The sequence below is a fragment of the Amblyomma maculatum genome, chromosome 7 (assembly GCF_055883805.1).
Source record: "Amblyomma maculatum isolate TAMU_Amacu chromosome 7, ASM5588380v1, whole genome shotgun sequence".
NCBI lineage: Eukaryota > Metazoa > Arthropoda > Arachnida > Ixodida > Ixodidae > Amblyomma > Amblyomma maculatum.
In genome coordinates this window covers 119,722,007-119,745,317 of record NC_139350.1, presented here as the reverse complement: position 1 = coordinate 119,745,317, position 23,311 = coordinate 119,722,007, and the positions used below count along the sequence as shown (strand labels likewise).

Sequence of the window (23,311 nt, the reverse complement as noted above, 5' to 3'; positions counted from 1 at the left end):
CTGTGTTTAAGCCACCTTGTGTCACACAAGGTTAAATATGGTACTTTGCTTATTGCCTACTCTTGATGTCAATGGCATTAAATTTACTTCTTAATGCAGCTTCACGAGTATGACCAGCCAAAAAACAAAAAAAAGCAGAGAACACAGACAGATCAATCCATCAGCCAAGTGTAGCTGTGGAGCAATTTTTCAGGCTTGGTTGGCCGTGGGAAATAGTCCAGGTAATTGAATGGTTAATTTTTTTTTTCAGTGTAGCTTGATATTACGAGTTCAAATTAACAAAGTCCATGAAGTTGCTCTGTGAGTGTACTTTACCTAGTGGAAGGAGTAAACAGGTTGCCAGGATAACGTTATGGTGAAAGCTCGTTAATTCTCGGATAATTCGAACTAAACTACTTGATCCGGCCAAGCTCCATAGAGATCTGTGTACAAAAAAGCCCACTAGTTGAAACGAGAGTTGGTTCCGCAGCGGATAATTTGAACTACCGTATTTACTCGCATAATGATCGCACTCGCGTAATGATCGCACCCCTGAATTTTGAGGTCAAAATTGCATTTTTTAAATTCCCCGCGTAATGATCGCATCCCGAACATGGAGCCGCCTGGTGGTTGATCTGCAGTCATCCCGCAGCGAATGCATTCCGACGAGTTCCCAACCTAGTCTAGTAACGTTGGAGTTCCCATGATTCCATGCTTTGCGGCATTCGCCATTTTGCAATTCGGCAGCGTCGTAGCGTGCTTTGTGTTTTTGTGCGAGTTTACGCCATTTCACCATGGGGCGGTATGCCAGTTACACCGCCGCGTTCAAGCTCAAGGTTGTCGACTATGCACTGGAGCATGGCAACCGCGCTGCTGGTAGGCATTTCGGCGTGGACAAAATGAGGATAAGCTATTGGAAGAAGCAGCGCGAGAAGCTGATGGCTACGAACAAAACGGGCAAGTGGACCCAAAACGGGCAAGTTCGCTCGTGTTGAGGAGGCGGTCCTAGAATATGTGAGGGACCTGCGCAAGGATGGTTGTGCAGTGTCATTAGAAATGATACAGACGCAGGCGCGCACAACTGCCAGGAAGCTGGGAATCGCCGCAAAGGATTTCCGCGCTAGCTCCGGTTGGACGACTTGCTTTATGCGACGGAATGGACTTTCCCTGAGGCGGCGGACGTCGTTGTGCCAGCGGCTCCCAGCCGCGCATGAAAGCAAGGTGATAGACTTCCATCACTTCGTCACTAGGCTTCGCGAAAAATGCGGTTACCTCATGTCGCAAATTGGAAACGCCGATCAAACTCCACTGACGTTCGACATGCCCCGGAATACAACTGTGAACGAGAAGGGTGCTCGGAGCGTCCTCGTGAAGACGTCTGGCGCAGAAAAACAGCGATGCACAGTCATGCTTGCTTTGACGGCCGACGGGCAGAAGCTGCCACCATACGTGATCTTCAAACGGAAGACTATTCCGAAGGGAAACTTTCCCAGTGGCATCCATATACGTGCACAGATGAAAGGGTGGATGACTGCAGACCTGATGGTCGACTGGATCAAGACTGTTTGGGGAAGAAGACCAGGAGCATTTCTGCTTCCCTCGCTTCTGGTTTTGGACAGTTTTAGGGGTCACCTTGTGGACAGCGTGCGTGCCAAGCTGAAAGAGCTGCGCACGGACATTGCAGTCATTCCTGGCGGCCTGACTTCGCTGCTGCAGCCTCTCGACGTGTCTGAACAAACCGTTCAAGGACAACGTTCGACGACTTTATGCTGAGTGGATGGCGATGGGCCAGCATGATTTGACGCCGAGCGGAAAGATTAGAAGGCCATCCGTGGAGATGCTGTGCTTGTGGATCACAGAAGCGTAGAGCAGTATCCCCGACGAGGTAGTGGCTAAGAGTTTTAAGAAGACAGGCATATCTAACGCTTTGGATGGAATGGAAGATAACTTCCTGTGAGATTGTGAAGATGCTCCCAGCGACAACACTGCCGTTTCCGATGAGTCGTGCAGCAGTGAAAGCGAGGATGGCGAGGATTCAGACTTTGATTAGAGTACTGACGAAAAAAAATAAATGGGCATTGTGCACTCCATGTGATGCTTAATGTGCGTGTTTATTGCGAAGGTAAGCCTTACTCAGCTTTTATTTTTGGTTGTAATCGAGATATATGTTCTAAGACGTTTGACCTGCAACTTGTTTGCGTTTTCGGTGCTCAAAAATTTTTTGTAGAAAATTTACCCCGCGCAATGATCGCACCCCGAAATTTGCGTCAGTATTTTAAAAAAAAATGCGATCATTATGCGAGTAAATACAGTACGCGCCGCCACGTATGGGCGGCTTGGTGCACAGCGCATGGCAAAAAAAAGAAAAAAAAAAAGAAAATCCCTTGGAGAAAGAGTGGCGTGGTGAGAGGCTTTGCGCTTCCAAAACGGAGACAGAAGAATAAACCAGATAGAACCATGGATGAGTGGGTAAAGCCTTAATGGCGCCATGACCGGCATGGCAGCGCCGGAGGCATGGTTAGAGGCTGTGCGCTTCCAAAACTGAGACAGATTAAACCAGATAGAACCATAGATGAGTGGGTAAAGCCTAAATTGCGCAATGACCGGCATGGAGGTGCCAGGGGATAGGGTTTGGCGGCTGCGGCTGCCTACTCTCTCTTCCGTGCAACCTCCGAAACTCACAATTAAATACTCGTTCATCTAACCCTGTTTATTCAGAAATGCGCATAAGCACTGTCAGCGCGCTCCTAGCAAAAGCCCGCAAGAAGCTATTACTTCATATGGGCGCTACGGGTTACGCAGCTTTTTGTTTGGTTTTTGCGAGAGTCGTCAGCTCTCATTCATCAGCCGTCAACGAGAGCAGGCGTTCGGCCGCGGTCATGACGCGGGCTTTTAGTATCGTCCCCTTCAGAAGGCGTTTGCTGCTTTCGCTCATGGTAGTAGACAGCGCCCCCCCCCCAATTGGCTATGGCATGATAAAGCGAACGTTTTGAAAATGAGGCTTGCACAACCGGACAAACGCTGGCACCCTGCCAAGTTTGCTTTCCCCCTTGCTAGAGCCAACATTAAAGAAAACCGCATCGCCGTGTTATTGCTGAGCAGCATCTTGGCGCACTGCCAAGATGTGTTGTGAACCGTGATGACGCGGAATGGAGGGAGCTCTTTTTCATTTTTCGTGACGGCGCGGAACGGAGGGACGCGTTAACGGCTGGTGCCTTTTTTTTTCTTTTTTTCGAATGATAAGGTGAAAATCGCGGGTGGGCGGGTTCATTATGCGAGTGGGTTGTTTACGAGAGTTAATAAGGTAAATTAAATTTACCATAATGCAGATGGTTCTTGTTAGTTTTTTTGACGCGATTCGATAATTCGAACTTTTTTCCCCAGTCCCGTGAAGTTCGAATTAACGAGCTTTTACTAGTTGCAAATGAGGCTGTTCAGACTGGCTGTCTCGCCATTCGCCATTTAGCTGTATGTCACCAATATGCAATGCATCACACCTCCTCAGTTCCAGCGCTCCTCCACTGAGCCTGCCCCCGCTCCAACCTCTCCCAAGCCCACCTGTGATGATTCCATCCGAGCTGAGCCTGCTCCCACTCCTGCCCAGCGTGCACCATGCTGCCAGTCAAAGGTGCATGCGAAAGTTCTGCATGTGCCCCAGCGGTCATTGCCATCTGACAAAGCTGACATGTCTCTGGTCTGGAGGACACCAGACGGGCTCTTTCTACAGCAGCAGAGCTTGACTAAGGAGTTGCAAGATATGACGAGTGCACTGAACACCTGGGTCAAGAGCCAAAGCCCCATGCCCAGCACCACAAAGTACTTCAAGGGGGACTATGTCTGTGCTTTGTTCAGCGAGGATTCCCTTTGGTATCGAGGCCAGGTACCATTTTCTCTCTTGTGCTCAAGCATGCTCTCTTCAGTAGTGATGGCTAACTATTCTCTCACTGAAAATTACCTCTGGGTTTGTGGAAGGTGATGTTCACACCTGTAGATACCTTAAAATTACAAACTTGGAAGCAGCTAGCTGTGGCTGCCTTTTTTTTCTGCACGCTATCAGACTGCCACCTTTATAGTTACGAACTACAGGAGTCGTCAGAGGTAGTACTTTCGTGCTCTGTGACTTGCAATGTGTCCCAAATGAGACACTGATAGTCCTGCTTTACCACATATCAGTATACTTTTACTCGGAGTGCCATACTTTCTCTAGTGATAGCTGCTGGGGTACACTGGTGGCTTTCTTCTGTTTTCTGTAGCTGCCACCATGGGTATGAAAATTGTGTGCTAGAAAAAAAAGGAACTGCCTGTTTTCTGTGCTGTCTGTATTCTTTGTCAATACGCACTTGCTTCAACATTCTCTTTGTGGGGGTGAATTGGAGCATGCATGAAAATTGCTCATGCACGAAACGTGTTGATGTTTGGACTTACATTGCAGGGTTGGTTACTTCAAGAAGTACTACAGTCGAACCCGGATATATCGAATTTTGGTTATATCGAACTCGCGGAATATCCCCTTGAAAATCCCTTGTAAATGTGTAGGAAAGCCGCGTCATATATCGAACTCAATTTCATTGGTCGTTCGATATATCAAACGCCGCACCACGCACTCGAAAGTGTGCCTTTCCCAAAGACAATTGCATCAGCCTCGGCCGTATGGCGTGTGACGTTTTCAAGCCACGTGCGGAGGGAATGAGATGGGACAGTTCGGCGACGGCTGGTCTAGGGCAGCGCCGCGCCCATTTCCCAAAGGTGCGCGCATCTATGGTTATCGTTTCCCGCATGCCGGCACGTGACATGCAAGCCATGTGCGTGAATGAACCAGATAGAAACGGTTGGGACCAGAGGGGAAAAATGTAGTAGAGCAAAGCGCAAGGGTGTGCCCATTCGTTTGCCAAGCTATTTCTCTTCTTCCTCGCTCCCGGCATTCATTTGCAGTAGCACACGCTATGCATGCGCCAAGCCAGCTCAGCCTGTTTTCAGACGTCGGACGCTTTCTGCAGCGTGTTTTGAACCCCTCTGCGTGCAATGGCTGACATGGCTATGGCACCTGCAGAAGTGGCAGATATCTTTTTTTTTTTGTGAGAGTCGTTCATTCTTATCGTTGTACTGTACGTGCGGCGTAGCGTAAGATATGGCAGCAGCGAACGTTAAGAAGCGGCAGCTTTTTTTTTTTTTTTTTGGTAGTCGTTTATTCTTGCATATATGAATAAGTCGACGACCAATTTTTCGGACACCCAATTTTTCGGACATGCTTGATTAGTTGCACTTTTTCCCGGCCCCAGGACATACCTTATGAAGTCAATTATGCTGCTCAAATTTTCGGACGCTATATGGAGGGCTATTCGATTTTTCGGACATTCCAAGTGTCAGGCGGGCCAACTGCCACACATTTTGAGCAGTGTCGCCACCATCTTGTTTGTTTACTTCTTCCTTCGATAGCCTCGAAACCGGTGCCGGCCCTGCGTGCCGCTCCTCAGCTAAAGTGACACTGGATTGAGGCTATATTATTTGCCTAGCAGCTTCCGTTTCCGGGACAACGTCGCTGTTGTCGCTGCTCGCCGCCGTAGTGCTTTTTTTTTTTTTTATTAGCGTGGTCGCTTTGACTGCCTGTTCCCGCCGTGCGTTTCACGTGCATTGCCAAGCGGAGCGAGTAAGCCTAGCTGGGGTCGTGCTGATGCGAGAACTATGTTGTGTCGCTACTGTGGCTCGCATTTAATTGAATCTGTTTCAGTTCTTCAAAACGCTGTTTCCGAATTTTATGAGATTTTGTTTTTTTTTTTGTGTGCAAAGCGGTAGCGAGAAGGCACTCAACGGAGTCAGTGTTGTGATCCAGTGGTTGGTGGTTGTGGTGTACCTTGACAGTGAGAAAACCCACTTAGTCGATTTGTTTGGAGCCCTTAGTATGCTCGCCGATCCGTGGAAATCTGTAGCACCCACAACGCTGTGCAATTGCTTCCGTCACACGGGATTTGTGCTGAATGACAAGTCGGCTGCCTTGGACGTGGAGAGCGTGGTCGAGCAGCTGTCAGGCAGTGAGCAGCTCATTCAAGACCTTCGCATTGCTGGTGTCGAAATTCCATCGACTGTCTCGTTTTCAGAGTTCATAGACGTCGACCATGAGTTGGAACTGTCCGCTGGGCTCACAGATGCAGATATCATTCGCCAAGTGCTTGTGGAGTCTGAGAGCGACGACGACGATGACTCAACTGCAGCAGCGCAGCCGACGCAAGCTGAGCTGATGCAAGCGAAATTCATGCGGACCTGTTAGCACAAAAGCGGAGCGGGGTGCAGAAAAGCATTAATTACTTTTTCTGGCCTCAAAGTGAATAATAGGCAATAAATTGAGCTTTTTTTTGGTGCGCATTTGTTTTTTCGGACTGCCCGATTTTTCGAACATTTTCGTGGCCCGTTGAGAGTCCGAAAAATCGGTCGTCGACTGTAAACGAAAGCACGCGGTCAGCTGGGATCATGACCCCGGCTTTTAGCATTTTTCTCTTCAAACAGCATTTGCAGCTATCACTCTTTTCAATGATTTTGTGGCAGTAGACTACGCCCGCCCCAAGCGCGGCTTGATAAATCGAACCAGGCTTGTGCAATCAATCCATCATGGGCACTCTGCCAAGTTTGCTCCCCGCCACCGCAGGAGCTATCAAAAGATAAACATGCCATGACGTTATTGCTGCGCAGCACCTTGGCACGCTGCCAAGAAATGAGCTTTGGATGAGACAACCAAAGCAGAGTGGCGCGAGCCATCGACATGCAAGAGAAAACGCTCGTGATTTCTGCTGCGGCGACACAGAAACCTTGTTTTGAGCTGCCGCGGTATCTCGAGCAGAAATTTTTTGCTCTGTCGCTGCCGCTCTTTGCTGAAATCGCTCAATTGCTTCCATATGAGCGAGCTGGCCTTAATGCTTTTTTTTTCCAAATTCTTGGGTGAAAACGTGGAAGGTGGGTTCATTATGCAAGTAGGTTGATTACGCAACAAATACGGTATCGTTTTTTCGCATCGTAAGTGCCGTCACAAGCTGATTTCTGTATATTGAATTATCGATATATCGAACGATTTCACGATCCCCTTCAAGTTCGATATATCCGGGTTCGACTGTATACTGCTGCTCTCTGGTGTGCAGGTGAAGAGCGAGCATACCTCTGACGGAACTTACCTGGTGCTGTTCATAGACTTTGGCAATAGGGAGCAGCTGCCAGCAGCTTCGCTGCGCCTACTGCCGCCATGCTTTGCAAAGAAGCCACTCTTTGCCTTCTGTGTGGTGCCTCTGGATGTGCCCATTGAAAGTCCCCAGCTGGCAGCTCTGCTTCAGCAGGAACCCTTCACAGCCGTGGAGGTGGACATCACGCTGGCAGGTCTGCCCATTGTTCAACTGGAGCGAAGGGATGGCACTTGTCTCAATGACCTGGTCAGCTGTGCACCACACAAGGTAAGATACTCGTGTTTTTTTTATTACTATTACTTCGGTTGTGCAGGAGTTTCTGCGCAAAAATTTCGTCATGATAAACCTGCCATGACAAGGAGCATTTACGATCTTGCAAAGCCATCACAGTTGACACACTACGGCAAGACGTGGCAAACACAGCTCTCCTCACAGCCCTCGCTTTTGTAGTGCTTGAAAATGGAAGAACAATGGGAAGCGGGACAAGCAGTGCTCGTGTGATTACGGAGCTAATACGAAAAGCCCGCTTCCTAAGGCAATGATGGTGGGTGGACCAAGAGCAGGTACAGGCGGGAACCTTTATGGCCAATCTAGTGCTTTCTCTGACCCCACTCATAATGGGCGTTGTGAAAGCCATTGCAAAGGTGGCAGTAGCTGTTGCTGTAGTCCCATTAAGAGCACAATCACAGAAAGTTTCTCTACGTCTAAGACTGAGTAACAGGCATTTATTGTAAATGTTTCCAAGGTGATTTGCTGCATTGCCTTTTGGAGTCATCACTTGAAAACTGCATGTGAGTAAAACCTTGAGGTAATGAAAGATTGCAGCCGTACCTCGGTTTCATTATGCAGTCAAATCTCGATATAATGAAACCCGTGCGACCGCAAAAAATAGTTCATTATTTGGAAGTATTGTTGCAATGAAAAATTGCGATTATAAGCCAGTGGTCAAACCTAGGTTTGAAAATGATGTGCCTTGACAGTAGGCATGTGTCTGGACAAGCAAAACCTCAAAAGAAAATGTGGCACTAACTCCAAAGCTGATTTATTTTAAGCAATAAATTTTTTTCTACCCCTTGCAGCAAGCACGACCATGCACATTACACCACCCTCCCATCTCATTACTGAGCTCATCCCTCACATGGACATCGAAAATAAAATTGAAATATTTCAATTCCACCAAGAATTATGGAAAGAAAAAGAAAAAAATGCAGTATTGGAGAGGATAAAGACTGCTGCAAAAATTGCGCATTGCATAAAGCACTGCTCGAATACGCGTCCACGAAGGAGCTTGACATTGCATCTGGGTATAAAGCAGACGTCTGCTATGTGACTTCGTAGGCAACAGTATCTGCTATATATTGATTTTCATGTGACTGCAACAGGAGCTACATATCAGTAGGATCAGCGTGCACGGAATCACGTCGTTGACCTGTCGAGTTTCGCCGGCAAATTCACGTGGTTGAGGGTTTTAGCCAGTAACATATAGAATATGGGATCTGCTATATGGTTGATTACACGCTAACGAGATACATCAGCTGCTAAACGTTCAGACAGATGATGGGAACAGTAGTGCGCGCGCTTCACTGGGAACTGTGAAGGCCCATCAGAGCGCAGTGTTGATTAGGCATCAGTCCTATATTAAAAAAAAATGAAAGAGCATTAAGCTTCTTCGTGTACGCATAATGACATCGCAGACATGTTTTACACCCGGAAGCAATATCAATATGTTTTGCACTTTCATGGACGCGTATTTTAGTAGCGTATCAAGGAATGCCCCGGAGCAACAACAAAGGTTTTGCCATTTGTAGCTACGCTGTTACCACCGTTCGCAAGAAGTTTTGGCAGTGCAGTATCGCTTCACGAAGTAAAATTGAAATGTAGGTAGCGTGGACAAGTCAATCGTCTATTACTCCATAATTTTTTGCTTTTAACGCGAACAAATACACGGAAATCACAGCTCAAAGCAGACACAGCTAACGCGACGACAGCAGCCGTAAGTGCAGCAGGCGCACTCAACCCTTGAACATGGCGTCGCATAGCGCGGTTCACTGAAGGTTCGATAGATGGCAGCAATTTTGCATTAGGTCTATACCGGGTATGCGAGGTTCCGATGGCGTGATCAGCTGACGATATGACACGTGGGTTTGAGGTTGCGTAAAGCCAAAATGGCAGCAGCCAGAAAAGCAACATGGCACCGTTTTTTGAATTTTCGGCAGCTCTTCTTGAGGCGCGAATCGAAAGAAGTCCATAAAATCGAACGAGAAGGATTTGAAACGTCCGAAATTTTGGTCGGCGTTATACATTGACTCTATAGAATGCAGGACGGTGCAGTGATTTTCAGGCAGGTCCAGTGGGCGTCCGAAATATCGGTCGGCGACTGTATTGTAGCCGAAGAAGACAAAATGCGAGCATTCTGTGAAGAAAGAAGACGCTGGTACGGGCGTTCTTTCTGTGTTCTGGGAATCCCCGTCGTCGCGCTGGTTCCTGTTGCTGTCCTGCTGGCCTGCGGTCACTGTTATATTTCTGTCCTTTGGCTAAGACGTGATAGTTGGTAGAGTCGCTGGGTACGAATCCTATGCAGCGTAGCCCTACGCGTAATTCGAGCTCAATCTTAAGTCCAGGCTACCAAATTTTCTTAGTCTGATACAGCACCTGAAATCCGTGCTAGTCAACGTCAACAAGGCCAAACTTCACAGTTCGGATTCTTGCCCGAGGGGAAGACTGCCAGGGCTAACGTCACCATGGCCTTCCAGCCACAGCACACCAACAGTGCGGCTACTGTGCGGATCATCTACGTGCCGGTGACCCCAAGGACTGTCACCCCGTTTCGTGGCGATGGCGTGGAGGATGTTGAAGACTGGGTTCAACATTACGAGCGGGTTGTGCGCCACAGTGGGTGGACCCCCGACCAGTGCCTTCAGAATATATTCTCTCTGGAGGCAACGGCACGGTACTGGTTCGAGAACCACGAGGCCTCGTTGACCTCTTGGGAGCTCTGCAAGAACGAATTGGTGCGCACGTTTGTGAACCAGCACCGGTGACAGCACGCTGAAGATCTCCTCCAAGTTCGGATTCGGGGCCCCGCCGAAAGTGTGAGAAGCTTTGTAGAGGATGTGCCCCTCCTAAGTCCTTGCACGGACCCACAGGCTACTGAGGGAAAAAAAGCATGCGCCTTGATGCGGGGCATCCAAAACTGCGCGATCTGCCGATTACAGTAGCCAGTTTTGTGGCCGAAGCGACTAACAGTGAGCGCGCATTGGCCACGCGAACAAACCACTATCAGCGACTGGGAACCTACCCCAACGTCTCGAGCCTTGCCTCGTTTGGCCCTAGTGGTGCTGGCCTCACGTCCGCGAAATCATTTGCGAAGTCGTGCTTGAAGAGCTCGGGAGGTTTTTCCCAGCTCCTGAGCAGCTTTCACCAGTGTCTATCACTGCAGCCGTTTGTGAGGAAGTGTGACAGGCGTTTACACTTGAAGCAATCTCTACTAGGCCAACAACAACCGGCTGAAAGTTATGCTGCCATTCTCTGTCGGCCTCTGCCTGTACCTCACCAGTACCAACGGGCTACGGATTCTGGGCCTCGACGTCGTGAATTCCTGCCGCAGCATGACACACACTCGGAGCTGCGGAGATGACGAAAAGCCGACATCTGGAGAACTGCGGACAGCCGACCGTTGTGTTTCCACTGTGGTGAACCTGATCACTTCTACCGCTGCTGCCCATACCGAGATCACGGCCTGCGAGGATTCAGCCGAAGTGACCGGCTACCTCGTTACGGTGAAGAACCCCGAGATATCCAGGAGTATCTTCGACGCACTTCATCGCCGATGCAAACCGATGACCGTGTATGCCTGTTGCACTCGCCATGCCGCCCTCCCATGCCTCCTCACGGATCTCGCCGTGAGAGCTTGCCTCTTCCTCGTCTGGAAAACTGAGTGTGGCGACGCCTGGAGGTGGCGTTGCCAAATTCAGCCGAAAGAAACAGCCTCTACGTACGTTTGGCACCGCGAACAATGGCACTTGGGAAACGAAAACGGTTTTGCGGCCTCTAGTAATGTAGGCGTTATAATTGACGGTCACGCTGTCACTGCACTCGTTGACACTGGCGCTGATTACAGTCAAACCTCCTTATAACGAAGTCTCATTTTGTGCAGAAATTCGTTCGTTATATCCGATATTCGTTGTAAAAGTACACACAAATTCCTACAAAAAAAATTCTATTCATAAACCCAAGTAAAGGCTACCCTAAAATGGAAAGCACAGAGCTGAAAAAAAAGCATTTTTTTTTCTTTAACACGTGGTATAAACACGCGAAACCTTACCTTTCATTTTGCACTGCCAAGCGAAAATGAGCACACAAATCGGGATTTAGGCCACGCAGAACTGATTTATTTAAAAAACGACATAATCTTCATTTGGCGGCACTGTACACTATTCGATAGAATAAATTTCTCAACGAAATCGACACTGTGCAGCGCTTTCCCAATGTCAGCTGATTTGGCCACAGGTAGGTTCTCAAGGTACCTTCTCAATTTCCTCGCCATATCGGCGGCCTCGGTGCTGCTGAGAGCTCGCTCTTCGCCTTCTTCTTTACTCTCATCGCTGTTCGTAGCATCATCTGTAGGAAGCAGCTGATTGACAATTTCTTGGTCGGTCAATTCGGGCGCCACAGCCAAGTTGTCATCGGCAGCAATAAAGTCCTCGAACGTAACATTCGGAAACCCCAGTTGACGCCATGTCGTCTTGTTGAAATTGTCCGCTTCACCTTCAGAATCGTGGGCGTCGTTGGGCTCAGTCTCGCTGGTGGATGGGGCTAGGCCAGCATCAACAAAGCAATTTCTTATTGTCGACTGTGCCACTTCGTTCCATGCACCGTACAGCATGTCCAGCGTAGTTCTGAGGTTTATGGCCGTTGATATGCCCTTAAATACGAGCTGCGTAACCAATCGCTTTCGGTAGCAACATTTTGGTGAGCGAATGATGCCCCTGTCTAATGGCTGCAGCACTGAGGTCGAGTTTGGCGGCAAAAAAAACTAGGCGGACCGCTTCAAGTGGTACAGACACCTTATGGGCAGAGCAGTTGTCCAATATAAGGAGCACTTTCCTGCGCTGCTCTGCCATGTCTTTGTCGAAGGCCTTCAGCCATGCTTCAAAGAGTGACGACGTCATCCACGCCTTTTTGTTCGAGCGATAGTCCGCTTGGACATTCCGGGCGTTGCGCAGGCACCTGGGGCGAGCAGATTTACCAATAACAGTTAGCCGCCTTTTATCTGACCATCCATGTTGACACAAACAACAACGGTGACACGGTCTTTGCTTTTCTTGCCTCCTCGGCACAGTTCGTTCTTCGCAACGAGTGACCTTTCCGGGAGCAGCTTAAAAAAAAGCGCAGTCTCGTCCACGTTGTAGACATCGCGCATCCCGTAGCCATCCAGTTGCATGCGGAAGCTTTCTGCCCACTTCTCGCAGTTCTCTACATCGACGGCTGCTTCTTCGCCCGACAAGGTGTGGCAAACAATCTGGTGGCGGTCTAAATCGCTGCAGCCAGCCACTGCTTGCATAGAAGTCATCGTGGCCTAAGACGCAAGCGAGACTTCTTGCCTTCATTTGAAGCACGGCACCAGACACAGGCAGGTTGCACGCTCTAACGTCCTTGAACCACACGAACAAGGCATCTTCAACATCCTGGTGGTGACAATACCTGACGCGCTTCCTGTCGTTCTTCATGGCGCCTGCAGAGTGCACGTTTTCTATCTTCTGCCTTGCGCTCAGTATGGTTGACAGAGGGCTAGGTGCAACGCCGAAGTCTGCGGCAATCTCTTTCTTCTTGCGCCCGCTGTCGACCGCCCTGAATATTTTTATCTTTGTTTCAAGAGAAACTGCTTTGCGTTTCAGCGCCGCCATGCTTCAAGACGACGGCACGACTTCGAGGAAAGTCAGCACATGCGCGGGTCGGCAAAAAGTAGGGGCAGGGGCACGCGGGCGGTGGTTCGATCACGTGCAGGTCACATGCCAGGCAGCCGTTGATGCTAGATTCACTCGCGGTCCTTAGATGGCGTGGCGTGCGAAAGCGCGGGTGATTCAAACACATTTTAGGTGGAGGCGACGCGGGCGGTAGTTCAATCATGTGCCGGTCACATGCCAGGCAGCCGTTGATGCTAGATTCATTCGCGGTCCCTAGATGACGTGGCGTGCGAAAGCGCGGGTGATTCAAACACATTTTAGGTGGAGGCGATTGATAAAACCGAAATTTAGCGTTTTGAAAATTTTTTTTTTTTTGCTTCTTTGCGGATTTTGAGTCTTGTGAATATGAAATATGCTTCGTTATAAGCGATTTAGTGTCAAATTTTCAGTTTTTCATTTCGTTATACAGATAGAACTCCCATAGAAATAAAGCATAGCCAACCAAACTTTGCTTTTACTTCGTTATATCCGATAATTCGCTGTATCCGTGTTCGTTATAACGAGGTTTGACTGTACTCGGTATTCAGCGAAAAGTTATGTTGCTGACTTCGCAAGGTGACCACCCAGTGGCATGGGCCTCCAATACGAACCGCAGGATGTCACCTTGTAGTTCCAGTAGGAAAATTCACCGCCCGCGTCGAAATTCACGGTGATACATGTCCCGCCAAATTTGTGATCTTAGAGAATTGCTCCTAGGATGTTATATCAGAATGGACTTTCTCTGTGGATATGGTGCAGTCATTGATGTAGGGCAGAATAAGTTGCCCCTCCAAGCACGTTCATCGTTGAGGTTTCGTAGAACCACTCCAGTTGCGCTTAAAGTTGCACTTGCCACCGCTCTCGATAGTATTTCTACCTGTTCGAGCCGAGACCTCCGCATGTGGTGAAGGCCTCCTACGAGGAAGTGTACAAATGTTGCTTTCGAAGGAAACTGGTGTAGCGAGGGGAATGGCCGATGTTCAGGAAGGACGTGCCAACATCTTGGTGACGAACCATAGGAATGAGTCGCAGCACGTGACAAAAGGGGCAGTTATAGACAGCGGCGCTGGCGACAGCAGTGACTTTCGGGGTGTAGGCAAAAGCCCGCACCGTCTGCATTGGATGCGCGCCGCTTGCTGTGTTTTCGAGCATAATTCCTGATATTCCCGCAAGCTGTGGTGTAGTTGCTTGCGCCACGAGGCACAAAAAGAAAATGGCAGCAGTTTCGACATGTGGTGAGATGAGAGCGAAGGGCAGCAGCATCAAGCGCGATAAGTAGACCTTTGGCGATGGACGGCCTTCGCGGCTAGCGTGCGTTGCATTTCTGCATTGAAGCTTGATCAGTTCGTTTGCAACTTTAATTTTTCTGGTTGCTTTTCGGCCGCACAACGAAGAACGCAGCAGCAAACGTCTGCAACTCATTTTATGTTTTGCTGTATATACTATCACGTCATAAGAAGTTCTGACGCGATATTCCGTGTACCTATGCTCTTAATCGAAGGTGGGAAGCTGCGCTGTGACATCTAATTCATCTGCAGTATTGCCCTTGTACATGTTTGTATAGAAAAGGACACAAAAGCTGCTGTGGAGGTAACTGCAGTTATATATACCTTGAGCGGTCACTCCAGTGCGATATTGCCGAAATGGGCCGGACTGTGAAGGAAAAGCGCGATAAAGCGAAGCGCAAGCATGTCTCCGCTCTTCTGCCGAGCTTTATCTCTCCCCTTCCTCTCCTTTTCCCAGCCTTCGTTCGCAACATTGCGCACTACGCATGCACGGATGAGCCAGCTCAGCCCGTGGCAGACGTGAACGTGTGTCGTGAACGCTTTGCGTGCGGTGGTTGACGGCAGCTGTTGTTTTTGCGGGACTCGTTCATTTTTGCTGTCGTGCTGAACGTGCGGCGTAGCGTATGCTATGACGGCTGCGGACGTTAAGAGGCTGCAATATTTTTTTTTTTTTTTTTGCGAGAGTCGGCTTTACTTGTGCTGAACGTGCAGTGCAGCGTAAGCTATTGACAGGTTCATTTTTTTTTGTGAGTCTTCTATTCTTACATCTATGAATCAACGATAGCATGTGGTCAGCTGCGATCATACACCGACTTTTAGCATTGTTCACTTTAAACGGCATTTGCAGCTATCACGCTTTCCAATGATTTTGTGGAAGTGGTCTACGCCCGCGCCAAGTGTGGCATGATAAATCGAACCAGGCTTGTGGAATCAAGCCATCACGGACACTGCAGAGTTTGCTACCTGCCACCACAGGATCTATCAAAAGTATAGTGAAAAGATAAATACGCCGTGACATCACTGCTACAGTGTGGAACACTGTATCGCTGCATAGCATCTTGGTGCGCTGCCAATAAATGGCTGTGGATGCGACGGTCAAAACAAAGGGACATGCCACCGAACATTTCTTTTTTTTTTTTTTTTCAAATTTGTGAGGGCAAAAGTGGGAGGTGGGTTCATTATGCGAGTTGGTTGACTACGCGACAAGTACAGTATCATTTTTCACGATTGCAAGCGGCGTCTCAAGTTAATTTTTGTATATCGAATTATCGATATATCAAACTATATCGCGATTCCCTTCGAGTTCGATATATCCGGGTTTGACTGTATTAACCTGTGAATGTCCCTAATGCGTTTACTATGAAACCGACGTGAATAGAACAACTTGGCTACGCACTATAGGCGAATGTTACAAAACTAAAAGATTGAGTTCTCATTCGATGAAATTGTGTCAGTTAAGTTGGGGGGGGGGGGGGGGCAGGTACAGTGAGCTAGAAACATTTCTAGTTCCCTATAGTTGCCGGTAATATTTCTCGTAGAATGAGTTATGTGCGTGGAGCAGAAGCCCATCAAAAGAGTCGTCATATGAAAATGCTTCCAGTCATTGAAATCGTCCTTCTTTTATGCACTAGCAATAGGCCCAGGAGTTGAACAGTGTTGACTACAGTCAACGACCGATTTTTCCGACCCTCTGGTGAACGCAAAAACGTCCGAAAATTCATGTAGTCCAAAAAAATCAATACATGAAAAAGACGTACCATTTTACACATATTTCTTGGATCAAAACTGTCAAGGACGAGGTGTTAGGCTTCCGAAACACCAAAGCATGAAAAAGCTGTTCAAAAACTCTATGCAGCCAACAGCCTGTTTATTATGCATGTGTCGTCACGGCAGCTGGCGTTATTGCTGCAGTGTCTTAAAGAACTTGTCAATCCTTGTTTGGACGGCGTTCCGCTTGCATGTGATCATATTCGCCTCGATCTGAGCAAGAGTCATGTCAGCGCTGTACACTGATGAAAGCTTAAGCAATGCTTGCGTCAACTCGGCGCTCGTAGGCGGTGCAGATGGCTCCTCATTCTCAACATCGGATTATTCTTAAAGGCCCACTGTCCACCCTCCGGTCGAAAATATTTTCTTCCCCAGTTACTGTGAGACTTCGCCCCTAGAACGCAAGGCCACAAAATGTTTTTGAAAAGAGTAACTAATAACGCAGTTACAGCCACCGCAATCACCCGATTCTGTCATGCTTCTCTCCTTCCGTTCCCTCGCAAAGGTTTTTCACTCTCCTACCCGAAGTCGTTTAGCCTCCGCAAGAAAAATTCCCCTTCCTCCTCCGCGTTTGACGGGAGGTGGGAGTGGCACTCCGCCTGCGCGAAAAAAAAAAAAAAAAAAAATGGCCGAGGGAGCGTGCGCCGCTGGATTCATTCTGGCCGTGGCGAGGCGCGCAGCGAGCGGTAGACACCCATCCTTCTCCCGTCAGTCAGCGAGACGGACCAATGGACGTCGTTCGCGGTACGTACGTCATTACTGTGGCCCGTCGGGCCAGCGCAGGAAACGGGGAAGCTGGCTTCCCAAAGAAGAACATGAGAGAGCTTTGAATTGTATTTTCGATGCTTTGCGGCGCGCGTGTCACTGTAGCATTATGCACAGACTATCTCCGGTACCTGATCGAAACATTGGGCTCCTTTGCTTAAAAGGGCCTTCCCTGGACAGTGGCCCTTTAATCCTCCACAACCTGACGGACTAGCTCCTCATTGGTCAGTTCTGCACAGAAGTCGAGCTCGTTGCCAGCGTCGACAAACTGTTCAAAAGTTATTTTCGTCGGTATGGAAATCCCAGCAGAGTGGAGGTCGTTGATCACGTCGTCAATGGGTGGGCACATGTCAATCACGTCACATTCAGGCAAGTCTGCTGCCTCTGGTGAGTGCGAAGCCCGCGTGGCGAAAACAGTTGCGAATCGTGTCTTCCTTCACTGTCTTCGATGCGTCCGCAAGCATTTCGACAGCAGACTGAAGGTGAACGTTGTGGCCGTTGCCGCTTTCTGCCACAACATCATGCGGTTTAGTACCCGTGAACGGTACAAAAGTTTCAGATTGCAGATGACGCCTTAGTCCATCGGTTGGAGAATTGCAGTCATGTTGGGCGGCATGAACTCCAGCTGAACAGCCTTCAAATTCTTGATGTGACCATGAGCGGCGCAGTTGTGCAGTTGTCAGCGAAGAGCATGACACGTCTGTTCTGAAGTTCAAACTTCCTGTTCAACTTGCGGACGTAATTCTCAAACTGCTGAGTGACCCATGCCTTTTTGTCGGCTTCGTACAACACTGGCAGCGATGCCCCTCAATAACTGCATTGTCAACGGCGCCGCTCTCACCGCGCACCTTTTTGAATTTGAGGTCCTTCCGATTTTTAAAGTTTCTCAGCCACCCATCACTAAACTTAAAATCGTCAATGCCCATTTGAAACGCGAGAATTTCCACTTTTTTTTTCAAGACGCCACAATTAAGCCAAATGATGGCTTCCTCAAGCTTTGGGTGAAGGCCTTGGCTTGCATTCTTTTTTTTGGCACCAGATGGTTTTTCGGCCGCTTCCAGGATCTTGCCCTTGTTCTTGAGAAAATCCGAGACTTTTTGCTTGGAAATCCCGAACTCCTTACCCATGTCAGCCTGGGATTGTCCGCTCATTACTTGTTTAATAATGGCGGCTTTCTTTTCCTTCGTTAACCAACGGTACTGTTTTCCACGCTTGATGCCAGCGGCGAGGACGACACGGACGAAGTGGGGGCCATTGCGGGCAGGCAAAATCCCCTTTTTGCGAAGTGTCGGAGCACCTAGGCCTAGCGTCACAGAGCACACTTAACACAAGTAGCAAAACCATGCACTAGCTTAGCGAAACACCATACGGTCTGCGATGAGTCTGCGCAACGAAAAGGCGAAACGGCCGTGTCGTCGACGTCGCTTCCGGAAACTCCGAAAGAGGCGCTGGTGAACATAGCCAGAGTGGCCAGGCCAAATTGGTTTGTGACGGCTAGGTACGGCTAGTTGTTCAAAGCTGTGACATGGTACGCAGACTGGGAATTTGCTAAAATGGCGGCTTTGTATGACGCAGCTGCGGTTTCAGATCTTCCGTCGCTTCAAAAAGTCCGAAAAATTGGATGGCGGGTGGTTCGAGCGTCCGAAATTTCAGATGCCCTTATACATTGATTCTATGGGGCTCGTGGCAGGGCCGCGAAGACGTCCGGAATATCGGGCATGTCTGAAAATTCGTTCATTGAGTGTATTAGTTTTTCTTATACATCGCGCTTTCTCGTTTTCATTTAAGGGGGGACACCCCTTTTAAAACTTTTTTCCTTATTTAGGGATGGATCTGATTGAAACTAGCACGGTTAATATATTTTTGCATGCTGATTTCAAATATCTGATTAATTTTCTTGTAGACGAAATAGTTTTCAAAATATTACCTAATTCATGTTCTTCATTTGGGGGTGAGTTAATTACTGAACAGTTTATGGCATGATGAGAATAGACCTGCCAGAGTGATCTAGAAGGATCATAGAGTGCCGCTAGCCATGAATTAATGGGCTAGAAGAATTTGAACCAATGTTACATAAAGTCAAACTTTTGTGACTAAAAGGCCAAGTTGGCACCTAAACATGATAATTAATTCTGTAAATGTTGCCGCATAATAATTGTATATGTTTTAGTCCTATTGCACTGTCCAAGAGCTTTTCTTTCTAACAAGACAAGAATGAGAGCTGCAGCACAAATAGTTCAAGAGATATCTTTCCTCCAAAATTGCAGCACACTCAAAATTGCAGTTTTGAAAAAATGAGGAAAAACATTTCACAGTATGTAGGTGTAAATTATGTCAATGATTGATATGACAACAAGATCAGAAACAAGTGGATAGAAGTGATCTAAAGCAAAAATTAATGGCCTATGGCAATTTGAGCCAAAGTTGTGCAGTAAGAAACATTTGAAAGGAAAGGTCCATTTGGGTGCCCTAGACAAGATAACCTACTCAGTAAATTCTCCTTTCTGGTCACTGCATTTACCTTGGTTTCATGAGAGTGGCGCAGGATTCCCTTTCTAAAAAAAATTATAGCAATAGCAAACACAGGACCAGAGATATTGATCTCCTCCAAAATTTCAGCACCCTTAAAAATGCTGTTTTTGAGAACACAAGGAAAAACAGTTCAGAACATTTAGGTTTAGATTATGGCAAGGTCTTACATATCAGTGTGTGATCAGAAATGGTTGGAAAGTAAATTAAAACAAAAATTAATGTTCTATCCCAGTTTGAGTCAGAGTCAAAGATCACCATAAAAAAAATACTCAAAATAAAGGTGGTCCATTTTGGTGCCAAGACAATCTTTTCAGTAAATTTTCCCCTAGGGTTATTACATTTACCTTGGTGTCAAAAGATACATGAGGTTAGCTTTCTAGCAAAAGAAAATAACTGTAGCAAGAGCAGGAGCAGAAAAATCTGCTTACTGTGTCCAAAATTCAATTTTGAGAAATCGGCAAAAAATGTTTTGGGCATATTTTTGAATTACTAAGGCTAACAGCAACTCGATAAAATGAGTTATGACTGGCTTTTGGTGTGAATGCACCATTTTCCATCAAGATAATTGCTCCTGCAACTCAGACGCAAGTTTCTTTCGACAAAGTTTGCTATTCCGCATGCCGTGCGTGAAGCCGTTTCGCGATTGCCACTGCCGCCCCGCCACCAACTTTTCCGAGTGTTCTATCTTTTGCGCCCATGAAAACTGCTTAGGTATCACTTTTTCATCTGCATCATCGTGATTACGATGTTCGCACGCGGCAGAAATCTCCTCGAGGAAATCGTTCGCTCTCCTATCTGTCGTGCCGAGCACCATTGGCTTCGCCCTTATCGACCCATCACGGAGAGTCGGTGCTTCGTCGCTGATTGCTGATAACGGGTGCCGCATCACCGGCGTGCCTCTTTTCTCTACCTTTTTTAGGCTAGTATGACGCTCGAACCTAAATTTTTCCCGTTTTACGCCGTGGTCGTGACGACGGAACGTCGCTAAACCAGCTAGGCCTAACTACGCGACCTTTTCAAAATGGCGCCAAGCCGCAAGCAGCTGACGCCGGCAGCCAACCAAAAGTGGTCGTTTGGGTCACGTGCTTTCGGAGCCCAATACCAGCTCGCGTTTCGCGCAAATTTGTCCCTTTGTTTTCCGCTTCGGGTGTCCGCTCGCGGACACCGACCGTGGCATGAGAATAGCCTGAATCGCGATCTTTCTAATGAGGCCAAAATAATGCCGGTGGAGCGCGCATTTCTCGATCTGCGGCCGATCAAAACTCGGCGCGATTTGACCTCAATTTAAAGGGACAAACGTTCAGATTCGCAACTTTGAAGCACTCTAACGTGCGAAATAGGCGGTATTTTTCAACCTAAATTTGCAGATAGTTGCGGAAACGTCTCGGGACCGCGAAAATGAAGAAATAAAAAAATCGATTTTTAGACCGATTTTCGGCCGCAAAGAGCCGTGTCCCCCCTTAACCTAACAAGTTCCACCCACAATAGCTGAGCGCTGTTGAGGTCACGGAAATGGGAGCCAATGCAGTTCTTAGCCGGGTATTTCCAGCAGTAATCGGCTGCAAAAAGGCTTGAGCTACTCTCCAGGCATAAACCAAACTATTTCTATGCACAAGTAAAGCTTACACATCAGAATGTTCGCACGCAAGAACTGGTTTCGAAGGCAGCGTCGCTTGGCGCAATGTAGGCACGCCGCGTTTTTGCCTACACCCCATGTCGTTATTGATCACAGTACCACCTTTGTTTAAAAATATGACTCTTGTCTATAGCTCATATGGAAGAGATAAGTGATTCTCGTAAGGTTGTGTTACTTGAGAGGGTTATTCTGCCTGAACCGCTTCGAGGAAAAAAACCTTGCAACTGAACATCGAGGAAAAACTTTAGTTGTCTCAGGCAGGCGAATTACTCAAACTTCTGCATCATTATCGTAATTGTTTTTTAACTACACCCAGGGTTCGCCAGACGCCAGTCTCGAAACAGAATTATTGTCGATGTCGCAACCCACCTGATTCGCCAACCGCCGTACCGAGTTTCTCTGAAGGAAAGAGAAGCAATACAGGAACAAGTGCGGGAAATGCTACATGACTGTTTTTCAACCTTCAAACAGTCCGTCGGCCGCACCTGTTATGCTGGTAAAGAAAAAAGATTGGATTCTTGGTTCTGTGTGGACTACAGGTGACTCAACAAGGTGACAATAAAAGGATGTATATTCACTGCTGCGGATCGACGACACCCTCGATCGGCTCCATCGCGCCCGCTATTTTTCATCTATCGATTTGAAAAGTGGATACTGGCAGATAGAAGTAGATGAGCGAGACCGACAGAAGACGGCGTTTATAATACCGGATGGCCTTTATGAGTTCAATTGGCTTATGTATACATAAGCCGTTTGGCTTACCGTATTTACTCGCATAATGATCGCACTTTTTTTTTTAAAATACTGACGCAAATTTCGGGGTGCGATCATTACGCGGGATAAATTTTCTACAAAAAATTTTTGAGCACCGAAAACGCAAACAAGTTGCAGGTCAGACGTCTTAGAACATATATCTCGATTACAACCAAAAATAAAAGCTGAGTAAGGCTAACCTTCGCAATAAACACGCACATTAAGCATCACATGGAGTGCACAATGCCCATTTATTTTTTTTCGTCAGTACTCTAATCAAAGTCTGAATCCTCGCCATCCTCGCTTTCACTGCTGCACGACTCATCGGAAACGGCAGTGTCGTCGCTGGGAGCATCTTCACAATCCCACAGGAAGTCATCTTCCATTCCATCCAAAGCGTTAGATATGCCTGTCTTCTTAAAACTCTTAGCCACTACCTCGTTGGGGATACTGCTCCACGCTTCTGTGATCCACGAGCACAGCATCTCCACGGATGGCCTTCTAATCTTTCCGCTCGGCGTCAAATCATGCTGGCCCATCGCCATCCACTCAGCATAAAGTCGTCGAACGTTGTCCTTGAACGGTTTGTTCAAAGACATGTCGAGAGGCTGCAGCAGCGAAGTTAGGCCGCCAGGAATGACTGCAATGTCCGTGTGCAGCTCTTTCAGCTTGGCACGCTCGCTGTCCACAAGGTGACCCCTAAAACTGTCCAAAACCAGAAGCGAGGGAAGCAGAAATGCTCCTGGTCTTCTTCCCCAAACAGCCTTGATCCAGTCGACCATCAGGTCTGCAGTCATCCACCCTTTCATCGGTGCACGTATATGGATGCCACGGGGAAAGTTTCCCTTCGGAATAGTCTTCCGTTTGAAGATCACGTATGGTGGCAGCTTCCGCCCGTCGGCCGTCACAGCAAGCATGACTGTGCATTGCTGTTTTTCTGCGCCAGATGTCTTCACGAGGACGCTCCGAGCACCCTTCTCGTTCACAGTTGTATTCCGGGGCATGTCGAACGTCACTGGAGTTTGATCGGCGTTTCCAATTTGCGACATGAGGTAACTGCATTTTTCGCGAAGCCTAGTGACGAAGTGATGGAAGTCTATCACTTTGCTTTCATACGCGGCTGGGAGCCGCTGGCACAACGACGTCCGCCGCCTCAGGGAAAGTCCATTCCGTCGCATAAAGCGAGTCGTCCAACCGGAGCTAGTGCGGAAATCCTTTGCGGCGATTCCCAGCTTCCTGGCAGTTGTGCGCGCCTGCGTCTGTATCATTTCTAATGACACTGCACAACCATCCTTGCGCAGGTCCCTCACGTATTCTAGGACCGCCTCCTCAACACGAGGGAACTTGCCCTTTTTGGGTCCACGGAAAGCCCGCCGTGTCTTGTTCGTAGCCATCAGCTTCTCGCGCTGCTTCTTCCAATAGCGTATCCTCATTTCGTCCACGCCGAAATGCCTACCAGCAGCGCGGCTGCCATGCTCCAGT

At 48.1% G+C, this 23,311-nt stretch overlaps 1 protein-coding gene across 5 annotated transcripts in view; it reads left to right on the top strand.

Moving 5' to 3' along the window:
- LOC146184560 (tudor domain-containing protein 1-like) overlaps positions 1 to 23,311 on the top strand; it is a 279,793-nt gene that overhangs the window by 213,607 nt on the left and 42,875 nt on the right. For 4 of the 5 annotated variants that reach the window (XM_084609423.1, XM_084609424.1, XM_084609425.1 and 1 more), the window contains 2 exons: positions 3,485 to 3,859; positions 7,107 to 7,412. In XM_084609423.1, the coding sequence (XP_084465549.1) occupies positions 3,485 to 3,859; positions 7,107 to 7,412 (681 nt within the window). The remainder of the gene's footprint in view (positions 1 to 3,484; positions 3,860 to 7,106; positions 7,413 to 23,311) is intronic. The other variant, XM_084609426.1, reaches the window with a different exon arrangement.